Source organism: Rhinopithecus roxellana, chromosome 19 (genome assembly GCF_007565055.1).
Source record: "Rhinopithecus roxellana isolate Shanxi Qingling chromosome 19, ASM756505v1, whole genome shotgun sequence".
In the NCBI taxonomy this organism is placed as follows: Eukaryota; Metazoa; Chordata; class Mammalia; order Primates; family Cercopithecidae; genus Rhinopithecus; species Rhinopithecus roxellana.
In genome coordinates this window covers 40576743-40597095 of record NC_044567.1, presented here as the reverse complement: position 1 = coordinate 40597095, position 20353 = coordinate 40576743, and the positions used below count along the sequence as shown (strand labels likewise).

At 53.4% G+C, this 20353-nt stretch overlaps 1 protein-coding gene across 1 annotated transcript in view; it reads left to right on the top strand.

Moving 5' to 3' along the window:
* Positions 1-20353, top strand: part of RPTOR (regulatory associated protein of MTOR complex 1) — a 418321-nt gene that overhangs the window by 286855 nt on the left and 111113 nt on the right. Inside the window, exons 10-11 of the mRNA XM_030923092.1 lie at positions 5779-5854; positions 15167-15268. Coding sequence (XP_030778952.1) covers positions 5779-5854; positions 15167-15268 — 178 coding nt within the window. The remainder of the gene's footprint in view (positions 1-5778; positions 5855-15166; positions 15269-20353) is intronic.

Genomic DNA, 20353 nt, shown 5'->3' with positions numbered 1-20353 from the left:
GAATGGTCTGCCTTCCTCCCTGGAGGTAGTTAGGTGTGCTAATTGAAACACGGGTTCGTTGGGAACCCGTGATCCAGGTGCTTTACAAATGGGCATGTGTGAGCAGAGGCAGCACAGGCTGCAATGGCCCCAGGTGTCAGGGTGCAGGTGGCTCCTGTCTTGGAGTCTCCCATCTCCCGTGGAAGCTCCTGCTGGCCACTGGGGCAACATTCCAGCAGGTGGGAAGGCCATGAGGAGTGGATGAGGCAGCTCAGGCCTGGGGGCAGACTTAGAGCTCACACACCCATCGCCCCCCTGTCCTGTGGCAATGTCTGGTCCAGCCTCATCCAGGGAGGAAGGGAACGTGGCCTCCACCCTGAGTGGCATGTCCCAGCTCAAATCCCTTTCCTTAACAAGGGCAGGGAGGAGGCACAAAGGAGTGAGGAGCAGACAGACGCACAGACGGAGAACATTCGGCTCAGAAACAGAATCGGGCTCACCTCTGTTACTAGATTTTGCCAACTGCAGCTGAGGACTGAGCTGCTGCGGAGGTGGGCTCCTCGCCATGGGAGCATCACGGGGGGCTCTGCACAGCTGTCTGCTACGAAAACAATGCCCAGAGCTCTTTCCTCCCCTCATCAATAGACCAAAGTGTATCCATCCCCAGGGAGCACACAGGAAAGGTAGCAGAAAAGAGCATTTGGAATAAATAATTTACAGTCTAGCTATTACATTCTTTGGGTGGTGATGGAGAGGTTGAATTTTTAGCAAGAGGAAAAAGGGAACAAAACCTAACAGAAATTGAGGTTAAAACAAAGTAATCTGCATTTACACTTTGCTTCAGGCCGCGGCAGCAGTGATGACTACTCACAGCCGGCTTCCTGCTTAATTTTTGATGCAAAGTCATCGGGGAGTCATTCTCCTTCACTTTCAATTTCAGGGGTCCTGAAACCTTGCGTTTCTCCGTGGTAATAACCTGTGCTTTCTGTTCCCGGGGCGGGCGCCACTCTCTGACTGGTAAGTGCAGATGGAGGCTGTGCGGACTTGGACGGCTTTCCTCCAGCCCACCTCCTGGGCGCCCGCCATCTCAGGGCTGTTTCCTGAAAACCCAGCTCTTGCCTGGATGACATGTTTTCCAGGCGGGTGACTCATCAGAGCAGCCAACAGCTTAGAAAGTCCCTCTGCCCCCAGCTGCCGGCGGGGAGGAGCCCACGATGCAGATGAGCTGGTCACAGCTAATCACAGCCGCCTCCCCTCAGATCTGCACTCCAGCCCTCCAGCCCTGCTTCTCCAGGCGGCTTGATCGCAGGCTGTGGGAAGTGCTAATCCAGACACCTTCCCGGTCCCCTCCCACCTTCTGCTGTCGTGTGCTGCCAAACCTCGCAGGGCTGGCTGCTCCCAAGCCCACCACCATGGTCTCTCGTGTGTTCATAGGACCCACTTTCCCACTTGTCTTTAGTTGGGAATCCCAAATTAGAGCTGCAAGTTTGTGTTGATTTTATCCTAGAAAATGCAGCCAGTTTTAATCAACAGATAAATGCTCATTAGAGAATGCCATTGTTCTGCTGTTTAAAAGGTCGCAGTGCAGGCGGGGGCGGTGGCTCACGCCTATAATCCCAGCACTTTGGGAGGCCACTGCAGGCAGATCACCTGAGATCAGGAGTTGGAGACCAGCGTGACTAACATGGTGAAACCCTGTGTCTACTAAAAATGCAAAAGCCAGGCGTGTGGCGCATTCCTGTAATCCCAGCTACTCAGGAGACCAAGGCAGGAGAATCGCTTGAACCCGGAGGTGGAGGTTGCAGTAAGCCAAGATCGCACGACTGCACTCCAGTGTGGGTGACAGAGCAAGACTCCATCTCAAAAAAAAAAGGTTGTCGTGCAATTTTAGAATTTAATGGGAGCCCTGTGGTCATCTAATCTGGCCCTTTAATTTGATTAAATAAATAAATAAACCGCCCACGGCCCTGAGAGGACCCCTGGCTTGCTCAGCAGGCAGTGCCAGGGTGAGCTCCTCCCAGTACCTCGTCTTTCCTGCCTTTCTCTGAGTGGGGTTGTTCTTTGGGCCCAGGCTGAGCCATGGCTTGAGGTTCAGGGCCACTTCACTGTGTGCTAATAATCGGGTTCCAGCATTTGTCTTTCAGCAGTTTGTAGGTGTTCTTTTACATCCTTTCTTCTCATTAGTACTTGAACAAAGTTCTTTTCCTCGTCTCGTGTAGACAGCTCTGCCTCGAGTCCATAAGCCCTGGGTAGCCGGACGTCCCTGAGCAGCCTCCTAGCATCGTCCGGGCGCCGAGCCACAGCCCTTCCTCCTGGGCTTTGTCTCATCCCTGCAGCCTCCCTAGCCTCTGTGCATCAGTGAAACCAGAACCACCTGGGGCTGCTTCTCTGGTCTATGAGATGTGGAGCTGGGTCAGTCCCCGCTTCCCACCCCCGGGCTGGATCCGGGTGGGCTCTCAGCCTTTTAGGAGCACAGCGTCCCACTGCAGCGACATGGGTCACGTGTCCGAGAGAGATTGTCACCCGTGGCTCTGACACAGCTTCGCTGGGTGGTATCCTGTCCGGTGTGCTGAGCCATGTCTCCAGTGCAGTTCAGGCCTTCAGCACCAAGCGAAGGCCTTGGAGAGCGTGCAAATGGGCTTTCGGGAGGCACGGTTCCAAAGGTGCCCCGCCCAGCACTGACCGAGGCCACACCGGGCACCATGCTGGTCTTCGTGGGCCACGGCCCGGACACCCTCTCTGCCCTCCTCTCGCCTCCACCTCCCCTAACTTGTACATACTTTCTTCTAACTCCTGAAGCAGAAACTTTTTATTTGATTAAATTCAAGGCATCTTTATAGAGTTTAATTGCAATAATTGACTTTGCTGCTTTTACTAAGGGAGTAAGGTCTCCCTCGGTGCTGCTGAGTGCCGTTTGCCTGCAGCTGGGGATTTACGGGGCGTGTGGGAGCTATTTCTTGCACGTATTTTGAGGCGCTTTTGATTATCTCCTGATTGCTTCTGAACTCTATTGGCAGAAGAAGGGCATGTTGTGCAAAGAGGGCCAGTCTTGGGAAAATTGAAATATATTTCATATATTTGAAAGTGAAAAATTGTTCTTTAGTCCCTTTGTTCATCTTAAATTTTTACTTTTTTTCTGATTTTAACATTTTTCATTCTCATTTTGGTCCTTTACTAAGACATTGAGAAAATATGCCCTTTGACATGGCAGCATGGAGCGTCATTCGCCTAAAAAATAACACAGTCCTCAAGTCTCTTAGAAAATTACCCAGGAGAAGAGAGCGCAGTGCTAGAAGCAGAATCCGTGATACTGACGTCACTTGGTTTCCACAAGGAACATATTTCTAGCAGAAAGGGAGAGTAGGGCTGAAGGGGTTGTTCTTCCTCCATCCCTACCATGAAGGTTGAGCATCCCTAATTCAAAAATCCAAAATGATTCAAAATCCAAAACTCTGTGAGGGCCACCATGCTGCCACGGATGGACAGCTCCCCTCCCGACCTCTCGGGCGTACTTTATTTCATGCACAAAATTGTGTAAAATTCGCCTCAGGCTGTGTGTGTAAGAGGTATATGAAACATAAATGGAGTTTGCTCTTGGACTTGGGTCCCGTCCCCATGAGATCTCATTATGTATATGCAAATATTCCAAAACCTGAAAATATCAGAAATCCAAAACACTTCTGGTCCCAGGCATTTTAGAAAAGATATATTCAACCTGTATCCATGGAAATCAAGACTGTGCTCTGTGGCCGTGCCGAGAGTGAGGTGATTATTCACTTCCAGTTTAGAGTTCATGTTGGATGTTGTGGTGGGGGGGACAGCAGCTGCCTCTCACTGACCCCTGCTTTGTGTCAGCCGCTCTACAAGGACCCCATGAGGGAGACGTGATCATGAGTCCATTTCACAGATGGTGAAACAGATCCTAGAGAGACAGAGCCACGCGTCCAAGGCCCCAGAACCACATGCTGAATTTCACCAAGCAGCCTCCCACATGGGCTCACTGGCCAGGCCCTCATCCTCTGGACAAGGCGGCAGGCAGGTCAGCCGCTCCCTGGGCCGGAGCTCGTGGGCAGCAGAGCTGGGAGCAGAGGCCAGGCTCGTGGCTCGCGGTCAGACCTTCTTCTCTTCCCTCTCTCCTTTTCGAAACTCACACGGGTCTGCTCATGGACAGAGGGTGCTTTCCTGCTCGCCCCCACTCATTTAGCCAATGCTTAGTGAAAGCCGGCTATGTGCCTGGCCCTGGGAAAGAAGTTGGGTACAGCTGGATGCCAGGGCACCTGCGGGATGTCTGTAATTCAGCGTGTGGCTCTGGGGCCTTGGGCACGTGGCTCTGTCTCTCTGGGATGAAATGGTCTCATGATCATGTCTCCCCCACAGTGTCCTTGTAGAGCAGCTGACACAAAGCAGGGGTCAGTCAGAGGCAGCTGCTGTCCCTCCACCACAGGGCCGGAGATGGCGGAGGTGCTGGGGTGTTCCAGGCCTGGGGTACCACGAGAAGGCCAGAGCCACAGAAGGGCTTAGGGGTGCCGTGTTAGAGCCTCCGAGAAAGCTCACAGGGCAGCTGGCCTGGACGGAGGTGCCGGCAGAGGGGCCCATTGGGAGGGGCAGTTAGGACAACGCCCAGACTCTGGCAAGGCCACATTAGGAAGGTGGCGATGGTGGTGGTGGCTGGAGGTGCCCCGTAAGGCTGTTGCCTACACCTGGGAATCCCAGGAATTGGCCTGGAGGTGTTAGGTCCAATTCAAACTGCTGGCTGGTCCTACAATAGAATTGGGGTGTGGAGCTCTGGAGAGAGGTGTGAGGCTGTTTTAAATAGTGTCTGGGGGTGTCAGTGAGCAGGTGGCAGTGGGCGCCCTGGGCAAGGCTGAGAGCAGGCGAGGAGAGGGCTGTGGAAGCTGCGGCAGCACGGCCCTGAAGGACGGGGTCAGGAGCCCAGGGAGGAGGCTGTCTCGTGTTCACTGTGACGGGAGCGAGGCCGGAGGAGAAAGCCTCGTAATGTCCAAGAGGGAGAACTCAAGAGGGACAGTGTGGTCGGTTACGGTGACAAGGGGTCTCGACAGGGGAAGCACATCACCCAGGTGGTCTGTGGAGCCACTGTGGCTTGTGGGGAGCAGCTCTATGCATGGGAGGAGACCCCAGACTGCAGGGTGCCTGGTGAGACCTACGGGGAGGTGGCAGGGACTGACTGAGCAGGTGGCCGTCCACACCAGGGAGCAGTGGAGGGGAGGAAGGGAAGGAACAGGGATGGGCCCGACGGCACCATCATAGCACAGAGCTCAGCCCTGACTACCAGGACCGCTTTCCCTGACTACACGCTGACCCCTCCTAATGAGGCATTTCGGCCTGGCCCCGGTGTCTCTCCCACATCCCTCCAGGACACTGCCCCATCAGAGCCTGTGCAGGAACTGCAGCTGCTTGGAACACATGGGCTGCTGCTACTTGGGTTCAAGTCACAGTCAGAAGCCACAGCATTCTGTGAATGGGAAGCATTCGTTTCTTTTTCCTGGGCGTTTTTCTCATTTTATTTTAAAGAGAAAAAATGTGACAAACACAATGGTGAGAATGCTGGCAGCACCAGCGTTCCCGGCCTGCGCTCTCCCCTGGCCTCCCCTCGGACGTCTTCTGCAGCCCAAAGCCGAATAGCAGTGAGACTGTAAACATGCTGCCCACCAGCTGCCATGGCCTCTGCCCAGACCCTTGCTGCCCACGCTCAGCTGGCTCCTCCTGTGCCCCGTGAAGTGGCCCCGTGTGGAAGCCCGTCCATAATGCTCAGTGGGTGTTCCTTTGTTCTCTCCGCAGGCAAGCCTGGGACCTGGCTGTTGACATCTGTCTGTCTCAGCTGCCGACGATCATCGAGGAAGGCACTGCGTTTCGGGTGAGTCCCTCCAAGGGTGTGCTGTGCATCCGCGGTGGCAGCTGCTTCTCTGGGCACCTGGACTTCAAAGCCCCCAGACTGGGGGTGGTGCCCAGGACTCTCGGGTGTCAGATTTTTTTTACCTGCCTGGAAAAAATGTAGTTGCCAGAGTTTAAAACATCGAGTCAACCAGGGTTTAAAGTTAGACTTTGAAAGAATGAACTTTTAAAACAATCCTATCTCTAAACTTTGCTATTACAGATCTGCTCTTCTTAATGCAGACTCACTCCCTGTGAGTGGTGATCGTGTTACACTTTCTAGCCTTTTCGCCACAGACGCATTGTGGATTTCCCCCAGTCCTCTGACTCAGCCCTGTGGGACAGTGCCCCACAGAGGGTTGGTGCTGAGCCCTGGAGGGGCATTCTGCCTCCAGCCACACTGCACGGGCGCTGGAGAGCTGAGCTACCCCAGGGCGGAATCTTGGTTTAGTCACAGCACCTGCCAGTGAGGGTGGCCCCGGGCCTTCGCAGCAGCTCCCTTGGACCCCCTCGTGGTTTCTTAATGAGCTTTTGCCTTATGTGAGGCGTCGAGTCTGAAAATCGATAAATAAGACAGAGGCCTTGCCCTCCAGAAACCCGTGAGGAAAGAGGAGCCTCTCACATCCACGCAGAATGCAGGGGAGGAATCAGTAGGTGCAGTAGACATGGGGAGGCCGGGGATCGGGGGGCAGCAGCCTGGGCAGAGGCCAGAGGGGACCAGCATCCCCGCCTCCCACTGGGGCCATGCCTGAGACACCACCGCATCAGGTCTCAGAGCCACGGAGCCTAGCTGTGCCACCGAGGGCAAGTTTGGTAGCCTCCTGTGTCATGGTCTCCTCATTTAAGGGAGGGATTACGGTGGTATCCAACCCCAGAGGCGCTGGGAGGACAAAGTGAGTTAATATAAGAAAAGTGCTTTGGACAGAGCCCAGCACAGGGCCCTTGGGAATTCATATGCCGTCCACTGTCCCAGAGCCGGCTGTCACTGATGCGAGAGCGTCACCTTCCAGCCCAGGACAGAGGCACCGATGGTCAGGAAGGGTTCCGTCCACTGCCCAGACTTTTAACTTTTAGTGCACCTCACAGCTGTCGGGGAAGCTTCTAACACACGCAGTCAGGAGCCTGGGTGTGCGTGCGTGTGCACGCCTGTGTGGGTGTGCATGAGGTGTGTGTGGTGTGCGTGCGTGTGCACGCGTGTGTGGGTGTGCATGAGGTGTGTGTGGTGTGCGTGCGTGTGCATGCGTGTGTGGGTGTGCATGAGGGGTGTGTGGTGTGCCTGTGTGTGTGCATGCGTGTGTGGGTGTGCATGAGGTGTGTGTGGTGTGCGTGCATGTGCACGCGTGTATGGGTGTGCATGGGGGTATGGTGTGCATGTGTGTCCACGCGTGTGTGGGTGTGCATGAGGGGTGTGTGGTGTGCCTGTGTGGCGTGTGCACACGTGTGTGGGTGTGCATGAGGTGTGTGTGGTGTGCGTGCGTGCGTGTGCACGCGTGTGTGGGTGTGCATGAGGTGTGTGTGGTGCGTGTGCATGTGCATGCGTGTGTGGGTATGCATGAGGGGTGTGTGGTGTGCGTGCGTGTGCACACGTGTGTGGGTGTGCATGAGGTGTGTGTGGTGTGCGTGCATGTGCACGCGTGTATGGGTGTGCATGGGGGTATGGTGTGCATGTGTGTCCACGCGTGTGTGGGTGTGCATGAGGGGTGTGTGGTGTGCCTGTGTGGCGTGTGCACACGTGTTTGGGTGTGCATGAGGTGTGTGTGGTGTGCGTGCGTGCGTGTGCACGCGTGTGTGGGTGTGCATGAGGTGTGTGTGGTGTGTGTGCATGTGCATGCGTGTGTGGGTATGCATGAGGGGTGTGTGGTGTGCGTGCGTGTGCACGTGTGTGTGGGTGTGCATGAGGGGTGTGTGGTGTGCCTGTGCGGGGTGTTCTCACTCCTCAGATGATTTTGACATGCCCCCACGGATGGGATGACTGGGAAAATGGCCTTTTCAGAGGGCTTTCTTCTCTTTTATAATCTTCTGTTACCCTCCTCTTATTGCTTGATTTTTGGTAACATTTGATTATGCAAATTTTCAAACCTACAGCAAAGCTGGAAGACATTTACAGTGAGCACCCCATGCCCACCACTTACTTCTGCCCCGTCTTTGAATTCATGCATTTTCAAGGGCATTGCAGACCGCCCCGCATTTTAAACCATGAGGCCGAAGCCAGCTTCCCCCATGTGTTTGGCATCAACATTGGGCTTCTAGACAAAGGCCTTCCCTCCCTCCCTGCTGGACCACAAACCTTGGGAGCAATGACAGGGTCTCCTGCAGAGTGGCAAACCTTCACAGATGCCGCCTGCCCACCCTCCACCTGCCAGAGTGGCCCCTGAGTGCCTGCGCTCTTCCAAAGAGTTATGGGCCTGTTGCCGCAAACAGGTATTTGGAAACCTTCAGGAAACTGGCCTTTCTGTACTCTGAGCGTGACTTCACTCGGTACTTTTAAGAGATCAGGACAATCTGCTTTTCTATAAAATAATGCAGTTTCTATTTGCATGTGTGTTCTTTCTAAACGGATACTTAGGTTTCTGTGCCAGGTATCTTTGCCAAGTATCTTTTCAAGGATTTTACTCTATCTGTGCTACACTACTAGAATCAATATTCTGCATTTGGAAATGTTTTCACCATGTTGGGGTGTCAGGACAAGCCGGGGATAACTGACGTGGACCACACACTAGGTTCTTTTTGTTTTTATCTTATTGGAGGTATAACTTACATATAGAAAAGTGTATACATCATACATGTACAGCTTGGTGAAGTTTCAAGCTGAGCATACTCGTGTAATCACACCCAAATCAAGCAGCACCCATGAGCCCCCTCGGCGCCCCTCTTAGCTCCTCCCTTCCCCAGCAGTGGCCACTTTCCTGCCCAGTTTTGTGCTCGGATGCATGGAGTCACACAGGGTGTAGTCTCTGTGCCTGCCCGCTGTCATTCAGCATTGTTTGAGTAAGCTCACACTCACTGCACCGCAGCTCACTCTCACCGCACTGTAGCTCACGCCGCACTGCAGCTCACACTCACTGCACCACAGCTTACACCGCACCACAGCTCATACAGCACCACAGCTCACACTCACTGCACTGCAGCTCACACCGCACCACAGCTCATACAGCACCACAGCTCACACTGCACCGCAGCTCACACCGCACCACAGCTCATACAGCACCACAGCTCACTCTCACCGCACTGCAGCTCACACTGCACTGCAGCTCACACTCACTGCACCGCAGCTCACACCACACCACAGCTCATACCGCACTGCAGCTCACACTCACTGCACCGCAGCTCGCACCGCACCACAGCTCATACTGCACTGCAGGTCACACTCACTGCACCGCAGCTCACTCCACACCACAGCTCATACAGCACTGCAGCTCACTCTCACTGCACCACAGCTCACTCCACACCACAGCTCATACAGCACTGCAGCTCATTCTCACTGCACCACAGCTCACACTCACCGCACCGCAGCTCATACAGCACTGCAGCTCACTCTCGCTGCACCACAGCTCACACCGCACCACAGCTCATACAGCACTGCAGCTCACTCTCACTGCACCACAGCTCACACTCACCACACTGCAACTCACTCTCACTGCACCGCAGCTCACACCGCACCGCAGCTCATACAGCACCGCAGCTCACTCTCACTGCACCACAGCTCACACCGCACTGCAGCTCATACAGCACTGCAACTCACTCTCACCGCACCGCAGCTCATACAGCACTGCAGCTCACTCTCACTGCACCACAGCTCACACTCACCGCAACTCACTCTCACCGCACCGCAGCTCACACCGCACCGCAGCTCATACAGCACCGCAGCTCACTCTCACTGCACCACAGCTCACACCGCACTGCAGCTCACACAGCACTGCAGCTCACTCACTACACTGCAACTGTCACTGCACCACAGCTAACACGGCACCACAGCTCACACTGCATTGCAACTCACTCTCACTGCACTGCAGTTCACACAGCACCACAGCTCATACTGCATTGCAGTTCACATGGCACTGCAGCTCACACTCACGGCACTGCAGCTCACTCTCACAGCACCGTAGCACCACGGCTCACTCTCACTGCACTGCTGCTCTCACAGCACCACAGCTCACACTCACTGCACTGCAGCTCACTCTCATGGCACCGCAGCTCACATGGCACCACAGCTCACACTGCACTGCAGCTCACATGGCACTGCAGCTCACACTCACTGCAGCTCACACGACACCACAGCTCACACTCAACAACACTGAAGCTCACTCACTGCACCACAGCTCACACTCACGGCACTGCAGCTCACACGCCGCAGCTCACACACCACACTGCAGCTCACTCACCGCACTGCAACTCACTCTCACTACACCGCAGCTCACACTCACTGCGAGGTGGACACCATCGGGTGTCCCAACATTCATGTGTCCCTTCTAGGGCTACTGGGCGTTTTCAGTTTTCAGTCCTCACTAGCAGTGCTGGCTAGAGCCAGACTGTCACATCAGAGCCTGAGACAAAAGGAAATTCTGTGATATTGGTCCTCCCTTTGAAATGTTGATATCTTGTTCAGTATGGATTTTTGCATTAATTTGTATCTTTGTGAATATTGCACTGAAATATCGTTTGTCTTGATTACTGATTTGTTTTTTTGGTACCTCACCTGCTAGCACCAATTTTGTGCCTGAGGCCAAGGCCTCCCCTTCCTGGCTGTCCTCCCGTTCAGGGGTTGCTCCCTCCTGCACGTTTCTCGGAGTGATCCTTCGGGGTCCCAGGATTTGCCCATATTCAGCTTCAACAGATGCTGCCAGAGCGCTCTGCAAAGTGGCTGAGTCAGTTTACACTCCTGCCTGCAGCATTCGAGAGTTTTAGCTGCTGTTTATTTATTTGGCTATTATGGTTCAGTATGAAAAGGTATTTCCTTAAGAACTAATCGTGTATTTCCCTGATGGTTAATAGAGCATTGTTTCATATTTTTATTAATAGAGCATTGTGTCATATTTTTATTAATAGAGCATTGTTTCATATTTTTATTAATAGAGCATTGTGTCATATTTTTATTAATAGAGCATTGTTTCATATTTTTATTGGCCATTTGAATATCTTCTTTTGTAAATTGTTTCACTTTTCACCGTTTTTCTTGTGTGTTATCTATTACCAATCCGTAGTGGCTCTGTGTTTATTCCAGATACAAATCATTTGTCACGTATGACAAATAACTTTTTTGCTCTGTGGAGTTTCACTTTTTAAACGTTTTTTCTTGATGAACAGAATGTCCTTATTTTAACAAAATCTAATTAGTCAAATTTTTGTCCTTTATGGTTTGGGCTTTTGATATCCTGTTTTATGAAACCTTTACTTCCTCTGCGATGAGCGTTCTGAGCAGACGCTATGCTCTTTGAGCTAGCACCTGTGTGTTTCCCTTCACGTCTGGACCTGCATCTGCTCACAGTTCACGTCCCCTGTGAGTGCTTGGCTTACTGATGGGGTTTGCACTGAGGACCGTGTCCACGTGACTGTCTCTGTTCCCTCCTTTGCACCGAGGACTGTGTCCACGTGGCTGCCTCTGTTCCCTCCTTTGCACTGAGGACTGTGTCCACATGGCTGCCTCTGTACTCTCGTTTGCACCAAGGACCATGTCCACATGGCTGCCTCTGTTCCCTCATTTGCACCGAGGACTGTGTCCACGTGGCTGCCTCTGTTCCCTCCTCTGCACCGATGATCATGTCCACATGGCTGCCTCTGTTCCCTCATTTGTCCCTTTGCTCACTCGTTCCTTGCACCAGGACCATGCAGTTGTAATGACAAGCTCCACATGACAGTTTCTAAGCTGGTAGACTAAGTCCCACAACTTCATTTTTTTCCCAAGGTTGCCTCAGTTACTTTTGGTCCTTTGCATTTCCATGTGAATTTTACAATCAGTATGTTAATTTCTGCAAAGAACCTGCTGGATTTTCATTGAGATTACAATTAATCTACAGACTGATTTGGGAGAAGTCACCACCTCTATAATATGGAGCCTTCTCCTCCCTCAACGTGGTTGTAAATAGTATCGTTTAAAATTTCACTTTCTGATTTTTCTCTATTAACAGTGATGAAGAACCCTACCAAGATTGAGGTTTTTCAGAGGCTGAGGCAGGAGAATTGCTTGAACCCAGGGGTAGAGATTGCAGTGAGCCAAGATCGTGCCACTGCACTCCAGCCTGGGCAGCAGAGTGAGACTCTGTCTCAAAAAAAAAAAAAAAAAAAAAAATGCTTTACTGGGATAGGAGGAGAAGCCAGAATGATTCCCCTGCAGTAGAAAGCTTGGGCTAATTGACTTTCTTGGGGGTATTAAAGGGAACCCTTCTGCAAACTGAGCAGCCGTACGGGGGATAGACTGTCCCTACAGAGCCGTACAGAGGGGCAGAATGTCCCCTCGGCAGTGAACTGTTATCCTCTTTAGGCAGCAAGCTCATTGTAAGTGGCAAATGGATTGTGCCACTGTTGGGACGGAGAGCAGCCGTCTCGGAATGTCTGGATGGCGAGAAAGGCGGCAGGTATACTCAGGTTGATGGTAGCAGGAGTCCAGCCGGACGGGCTCCACTTAGGTGCGACTCAGAGGCTCTCAGCCTCTCAGCCGGCCTTCCCATTTTCGGTCTGCTGCCCCTGTTTTTAGAATATGCCAAACTGCCTGACACACAGGCTGACAACAGAGCAAAACTCCTGGCATCAGAATAGCCCTGGGAGGGCCAGGTGTGTGGTTGTGGCCAGGCAACCCAGACACTCAGCCCAGAGGGACCTGTGAGCTCTCCGTCCCACTGAATGAGCTCCGCTCCCCTGCACACGGGGCCAGCTCAGGAGCTCTTCATGGGGTAGAGGAAATCTCAGAGATTTGGCCCAAAACATCAGCCCTGTGAATCTTGGGTGGAGACACGGGCCGCTCTCGACATGTTTTCCGGAACATCATATAAATTGCTGGCCACTCTTCCGCGGGCGGTTGCTCTAATTTGTCAGCCTCCCCTTGGCGTTAGGGAGCTGCACGGGCCTCACCGCGCACCCGCCGGGAAAGGTGTGCTTTTCCTTTCTTGTCAGTTTGAGGTGAAGAGTCAGGAATTTTTCTCTTTCTGCATGGAGTGGTGACTCCAGCAGTGAGGAAGATGTGAAAATCCATCAGCAAAGCTAATGCGAAAGAAAGAAAGAAGAGGTGTAATTATCTGAATTACCTGACTTCCATTCACAGACTCAAGCCTTCTCTAACTCAGGAGAACGACGGTCTCACGGGATGTGGAGGAGGGGGTACCTAACGAGATTTTTTTTAACCGATTTATGAATAATTCGCACTTGAAAACAGGAAAATCACTTTGGGGGCTCCATGCCAACTCCACAGGTTGCCCTCCAGTTGTGATTAAGTTTCTGTAAGCTGGCTGCACAGGAGCATAGATTCCTACGTAGTGAATGTTCTCGGCTGACTTTTGAAGTGGGGCCAGGGGACTCTGCCCGCCAGGCTCCTCTGTGGAGGCTGCCGAGAGCGCTCCTGGACTTGGGCTCACGGAGGCACCCTGCCCTGCTCCTGGCATTCGCCTGTCCGCGTGTGTCCACATTCACTGGCACCCAGGGGCACAGCCGGCCCTGGCCAGATGAGCGGAGGGAGGGTTCCTCCCGACCTCCTCTCGCAGGGACACGCATCTCCAACTGCAGCCACCCACCTTCCCCCTGAGCAAAATCAAACAACATAGGGAAGAGAGGATAGTGGATGGGAGAGAGAGGCTGGTAGTTGGGTTGGTTTTTTTGTATTGTTTTTGTTTTTTTAATTCTTTGTGCCTGGGGCTCGGGGAAGGCAGAGCTGTGTGTTAAGTGGAAGTGACTCTCCGTGGAGGGAATCAGGCCGGACTGCTCCGGCCTGGCCGCTCAGTTCCCAGACCTTCCAACGGCAGCCTCCCCTGCGGCCTTCACACTCTCCAGCCACGGGCCCAGCAACCCTGCTGCCCACCTGCTCCACGGCACCCAAGCGAATCCCCCTCCACTCTGTGCCTGCACGCACATGGCTGGGCTAACCGGGAGCCCAGGCCCACCTGGCGTGGCCCACAGAGAGCTTGTGTCACCCCCTCGTGGGGCCCTGCTGCTGCCTGACATTCTGACTCCACGCATTTTTTTGGTCTCCCTCACCTGCATGCCTCCCTTGTCCAGCTGCAACCGCTTCTCCCACCCTCACTCCAGAGAGCACCCTCGTTTCCCATTTCGCTGAGGAAACAAGCAGCGATTGCGCGAGCGCCTCTGCCGGGCCCTCCTGCCTTCCCCCAACTTCTCTGCATCTGGGCCCCCTTGCTTTGCCCCTGCCTGGTTCCCCTGGGGAGTGGCCCTGCTCTGCCAGCCCAGCCTGTGCATCCAGTCTTGTCCCCCAGCCAGCCCAAGGAAGCCCTCCGGCAGCCTCTCCCCACCCTCCGTGCCCCAGCTGGGTCTTTCTCACCAGTGTCCTGTGCCCATTACTCCACATCTACAGAAAGCATTTCCTGACCCTACGTCCCTCTCCAGCCACTACCTGTCTCTCTTCTTCCCCTTTGCACCCAAAACCAAATTCACCCATCTCAAACCCACTCTGGCTACGCTTTTGCTCAACTCCAGAGCGTTCTCGCTGCTGATCCAGGGCCCAGTCAGCTCTCCTCCCCATCTCGCCTGGCCCAGGGCTGGTTTGTGGCTCTGCCCTGGATGTTGCTCCCTGGCGTCCAGACCTTTGAGCTCTGCTTTCCCTCCACGGCTGGGCTCTCACCGGCCCCTCTGTGGCCCCAGCTCGTCTCCTTGGTCACCATAGCAGAGGCTCTGTCCTGGGTCCCTTTCCTTTCTCACTTAACTTAAAAAAGATTCACACACCATGACTCCTGAGCATGTCCCCAGCCAGACCTGCCTGCTGATCCACACGCTCGTGGGGTCCTCTGCCCCGGTGTCTTCACTCCCCTGTCCAGCCACTGCCGTGAGCACCACGTGTCCACGGCTGGTTCCCAGCACGCTCCTCTTGCAGCCGCAGCTCGGTGCCCCTGCCAAACCTTGGAGTCATCCTCAGCTGCTCCCTTCTCCTGCCTGTCTCTGGTCCCTTTGCACACCCCGCAGACTCTCCCTCTGTGGCGTGCCCAGAGCGCCCGCTTCTCAGATGCCCGGCATCCTTACAGCCCTGCGGGGTGGGCCCTTCGTGAAGGTTTGGATGCTCGGCAGGTGGCAGGGGTGGGCAAGACCAGGCCGTCTGGGAACGTGGCCCTAACGAGCACCTTCTCTGCTTGCCCTGCAGCACAGCCCGTTCTTCGCCGAGCAGCTGACCGCTTTCCAGGTATGGCTCACCATGGGCGTGGAGAACCGGAACCCACCAGAACAGCTGCCCATCGTCCTGCAGGTGAGTTTCTTCAGACCGGGCCAGACTGCCGAGGTCCCACAGGAAGGAAACCAGATGCCTGCACAGCCCCAGGAGTGCCTTCTCTCTCACCGAGCCCTGTGGGTCGGTGACATCCTAGCCCCTCTGCCCCGAAGATGATGGCACGTGGGTCAGGTGGCATTTGGGTGAACGGATCACACAGATCCGATCAGGAGTCACTAGGCTGATCGTACATTCATTCTTAAAGGGTTTCCTCTAAAGCCATTGATTTCCCTCCTCCACCCTCAGTTAAGTGTCACTTTGGGACTGGGGAGTCGTCAGCCAGTCCACCATCCCCCTCTCCCCTGGCTACCATTTCCACTTTAGGAATTGCTGAGATTCTGCTACAGATGGGCTTCGCTTCAGAGCGGGCTCTCAACACCACTGCCTCCTTCTCTTGGAAAGGACAGGAGCTGGCAGTGAATCCTGGGAGAGGAGGGAGGAGGCTCCCTGAGCAGATGCTGACCGGTGGGAGTGGGTGGAGCGGGCTTTGTAGCCCAGCCCCGTAGGTTATGTCGTGAAGCTCACAGACCCAGAAGCCTGCAGCCCTTCCCTTACGTGGGGCTGTCACGGCTGCTGTAACAAATAGGCCCTTTGGGGCCTGCCCTTCAGATGCCAGCGCCAACAGGGCCTGTGTTGTGTCAGTGCCGTTCACATGCAGACCGTGACCGGTTTATGGGTTGGGAGGTCAGCGTGGTGGGTCCTGCTGGCTGGTTTTTGGTCACAGACAGGTTGGGAGGCCACGGAAATTGAAGAGTTCGTCACAGGTAGTGAAGTTAGAAAGATTCCACAGAACTTTTGTTTCAGTGAATGTGTGTTTGTGGGGAGGTGTGTGGGCTGGGTCAGAGTCAAAGGAGTTTAAAATCCACTGGTCAGTGTAGATATCAAGGTCTAAGAACTCACTTTAAAAGCTGGAAAAGTGTTTTTGTGATTGGTGTGGTGCGGTTGGACTTTGGTGAGAAGCTGTGCGTGGCCATGCACAGGGGCTGCCCAGCAGCAGGCAGGGAATGAGCAGGCCCCGCCCTTTTTGGTTTAAAGCTGAGGGGCTCCCCACACACAGGAAGAGCCCCACCTCCGGTACGGTGCTGAGTTCTGACAGTCGGCAGAGTGGGGTCCTCGTCTTCCCAGAAAGCAGATTGGGTGGCAGTGCCTCCATGGAGAGGGCTGTGAGTGGCGCCCCCCACCTGCCCTGCTTCCTTCCAAAGCTCACACCTTCCGGTTAGGGCCGCTCACCACACTGACGGACAGCACACCAATCTTCCCTAGACCAGGTGTTCGTCCCGCCTCTGAAAGATCATTTAGAAAACTGGGGCCAGTTTATCTCCATCCCAGCCATGGCCTCAGCAGCCTTCCCTTCCGCCGTTCAGTCTGTGCTACAATGGTGGCAGCCAGCGTCACAGGCGCACTGTAGGACCGAGGCTTCACCTCCTTCAGGACTTTGCCCCAGGAATCTCAGCCAGCTAAAGAGAAGTTGGAAGAAGGAACAGTGCACGTGGATGTGCTGAAGACGTTACCGCCAGCCTGTCCTCGCTGGCATTGTCTCAGGAGGGCAGCAAAGAACGAGTGTGCCAGCCGGCTGCCCTGGTGTCATGGTCCCAGCTCCTCGGTAGGCCAAGGCTGGGGAGGATCACTTGAGCCCAGGAGTTCAAGACCAGCCTGGGCAACATAGGGAGACTCCATCCCTACGAACTAAAACAACATTGTACCACATTTCACAGTATGTATTTCAGCTGCTGTTGCTACATTATGATGACTGCTTTTTGGTCATTGTAAAAAGGATATAGACATTATTACTGTTCCTACTGTATGTATCTAGATTCATTTAAGACTCCTGAGATTGTAGAGTGAGGTGTAAACAAATAAACTGGCTCATGTTCAAAACCAAGAACAGGCAGTGATAGCAGCAACACAACCAAACATTTGACAGAAGCCTGCGTTTTCCCTTCCCGTGAGTGCAGGAAGGTGGCTGGCTGTGTGGGCCATGGATGACCGGTGGTAGTCGCACCATGGGTTGCCCATGCTGGGCCCCACAGCTCCTGTTGGTCACCTGGGTCACCAAGATGTCCCTCGGAAGACACTGGCTCTCCTGCTGACCTTCCTACTATTTGAACAGTGTGATGGAGTAAAGTCGGTCCTCTCCAAAGCAGGGCCCGATGCCAAGCACGTTTAATCCAGTTTTTTGGGGTCTGGCAAATAATCTTTTTGTAAATGGCCTTCTGTTGATTTCTTTCAATGTTCCCTTGGCCACCCACACTCGCTGAAGGAAGGAGAAGACCTGCTGGAGACAGCTTTCTGATGGTGACGTACGTGAAGACAGCCCCGGTCGGAGCATGGGGCATTTCCCGCGTGATTTTCCAGCAGATGTGAGCAGCAGGTTCCTCCTCCTTCTGGAGGGTCTATCTCCTGGCTGTGCCCAGCCGGGATCAATGGGCGGACCTACACTTAACGAGAAAGTAGGGAAAGATGAAGTGTGATGGGGTATCGGCTTCATTTGACGTATCCCCCAGGGCTGGCTTGTTTCTCATTAACTCGGCTCACTTCCCCACTCTTTCTCTTAAGAGCCTTTATTTTTGCCGGAGTCTGGAACCCTGTAATCCTTAAGTTATTTTCTAGTGCCTTGGCAAGTCAGAAAACATTACTTGGCCGGGCGCGGTGGCTCAAGGCTGTAATCCCAGCACTTTGGGAGGCCGAGACGGGCGGATCACGAGGTCAGGAGATCGAGACCATCCTGGCCAACACGGTGAAACCCCGTCTCTACTAAAAAATACAAAAAACTAGCCGGGCGAGGTAGCGGTTGCCTGTAGTCCCAGCTACTCCGGAGGCTGAGGCAGGAGAATGGCGTAAACCCGGGAGGCGGAGCTTGCAGTGAGCTGAGATCCGGCCACTGCACTCCAGCCCGGGGGACAGAGCAAGACTCCGTCTCAAAAAAAAAAAAAAGAAAAAGAAAACATTACTTAAGGGAAAGGGAATTTTCCTACACACTTCCTGGTTTTCCGAATCCCTGCCACTTCATCCCTGAGCCAGAGGCAGTGGCTGGCGACCCTCCAGGGTCACGCGCGGTGTCTCATCAGGCCCGGCTGAGTCACAGCCCCTCCTGTAAATGTGAGTGTGGAACAGGCCTTTCCTGCTTTCTGGCCTCAGTATCCTCTCTGCCTTTTAAAAATACAAATCAACAGAGGAACAAGAAGGAAGATACAATGTTTAAAAAAACTGCTGTTTTGCCCACTCCCTTGATTTGATGGTGTCTCTTGGATGCCATCTTCTCACGAGGATCTCTGGACTCTCGTGGCCTGTGGGGTGCGTCTGCCCTCTGTCTGCAGTGGCTTGCCTGGAACTCATTGCTCTGCGCCCCCGTGGGTGGCTCAGGAGGCCCAGGCAGGGGAATGAAGAGCACCTAAGGTTACGGAAGAGAAGAGAGGAAGTGACTTTTCTTCTTTCTTTTTCAGGAAAAAGGTGACGGCGATATTTGCGTGTTCATTTATTTGCTTGGCCTTTTTCTGTTAAATAGATCCAGGGGATATGGGTGCAGGTTTCTTGTATGCGCGCACTGCGTAGTGGTGAGGTCTAGGCTTTGTGTGAACCTGCTACCCACGTAGTAGACAGTGTACCCCATAGGCAATTTCTCAGCCCTCACACCTTTTGGAGTCTCCAGTGCCTGTTACTCCACCTGTGTGTCCCTGTGGGCCCGTCGTTTAGCTCCCACTGACTTCTACGTGAGAACATGCGGCAGTTGGTTTTCTGAGTTATTCCACTGAGCGTGATGGCCTCCTGTTTCACCTACGTGGATGTAACAGACATGATTCCGTTCTTTTTCTGGCTGAGTATAGTCCATGAGGCATAGATGCTGCAGTTTCCTCATCCAGTCCGCTGCTGATGGGCGATCTCCACTCACTGCGGCCTCCACCTGCTGGGTTAAAGTGATTCTTGTGCCTCAACCTCCTGAGTAGCTGGGATTACAGGTGTGCACCACTGCGCCTGGCCAAGAGTGGTTTTATAGGATGAAGTTTTAGTCCCTTTTCCTAGATGTCACAAATCAGTGTGAGCATTTCATTTAGGAAGTCTAGTTGCTCTCTCTCCGTGCATCATTTTTTTTACAAATAGAATGTGGGGTCTGAAACTACAGGATCGTTATGAAGTGACAGAATGACAAACTAGAGTGATAGTATACATACCATATACATTGGGCACTCCAAAACCGCCCCATTCATCAGGCACCCTGGCCTGCAGCACCCGTCATTCTAGGGCTGGAACTGGAGAATCTTTTCTCATGAAGCAGCTCTTCCGGTATGTCTGTCTGAGCACTCTCTTTGTGTACAAGGCCAATGAAATTTGACAGCCTTAGCAATTCTGTTTTAATTTGGTCACCTCAGCTGGATTGCAGTGGCGTGACCATAGCTCACTGCGGCTTCCAGCTCCTGGGGTCAAGCCACCCTCCTGACTCACCCTCCTGAGTAGCTGGAACTGCACGCATGCGCCACCACGCCCGGCTCATTTTTGTATTTTTTGTAGAGACAGGGTTTCACTATGTTGGCCAGGCTGGTCTCGACCTCCGGGCCTCCAGCAATCCTCCAGCCTCAGCCTTCCAAAGTGTTTGGATTACAGGCGTGAGCCACCATGCCGGCCACCATGGTTAATCTTTAGTTTGGGTTACCACAGGTGGAAAATTAATCTCAGTAAGTCATTCAGCTCACCATCATTTACTTCTGTAATTTCCATAGATCCTGGGATGGTCCAAAACAGGAGATTTTTGTTTTTGTTGTTTTTAAGTACGAAAACAACATTGGCTTGTTTTCCTAAAAGCCAATCCTATTTTAAAAATAACTTTGCTTTATGTTGGCTTCAGTTTTTAAAAAATGTAAATCAACAAAAGGTGGCAGGAAGATGATGTAATGTTTGGAAAAAAAAACAGTACTTCACGTTTCACCCAATACTCTTTATTGACGATGTTTCTTTGCAAATGAAATAATTGCAGCATCAAATCGCGGTGCTGCCCGCAGACCTCTGGCGCCGACTCCCAGGCAGGTGGGCCACCAAGGCCCTGGCGGGGGTTTCTTCAGCACCCGCAGC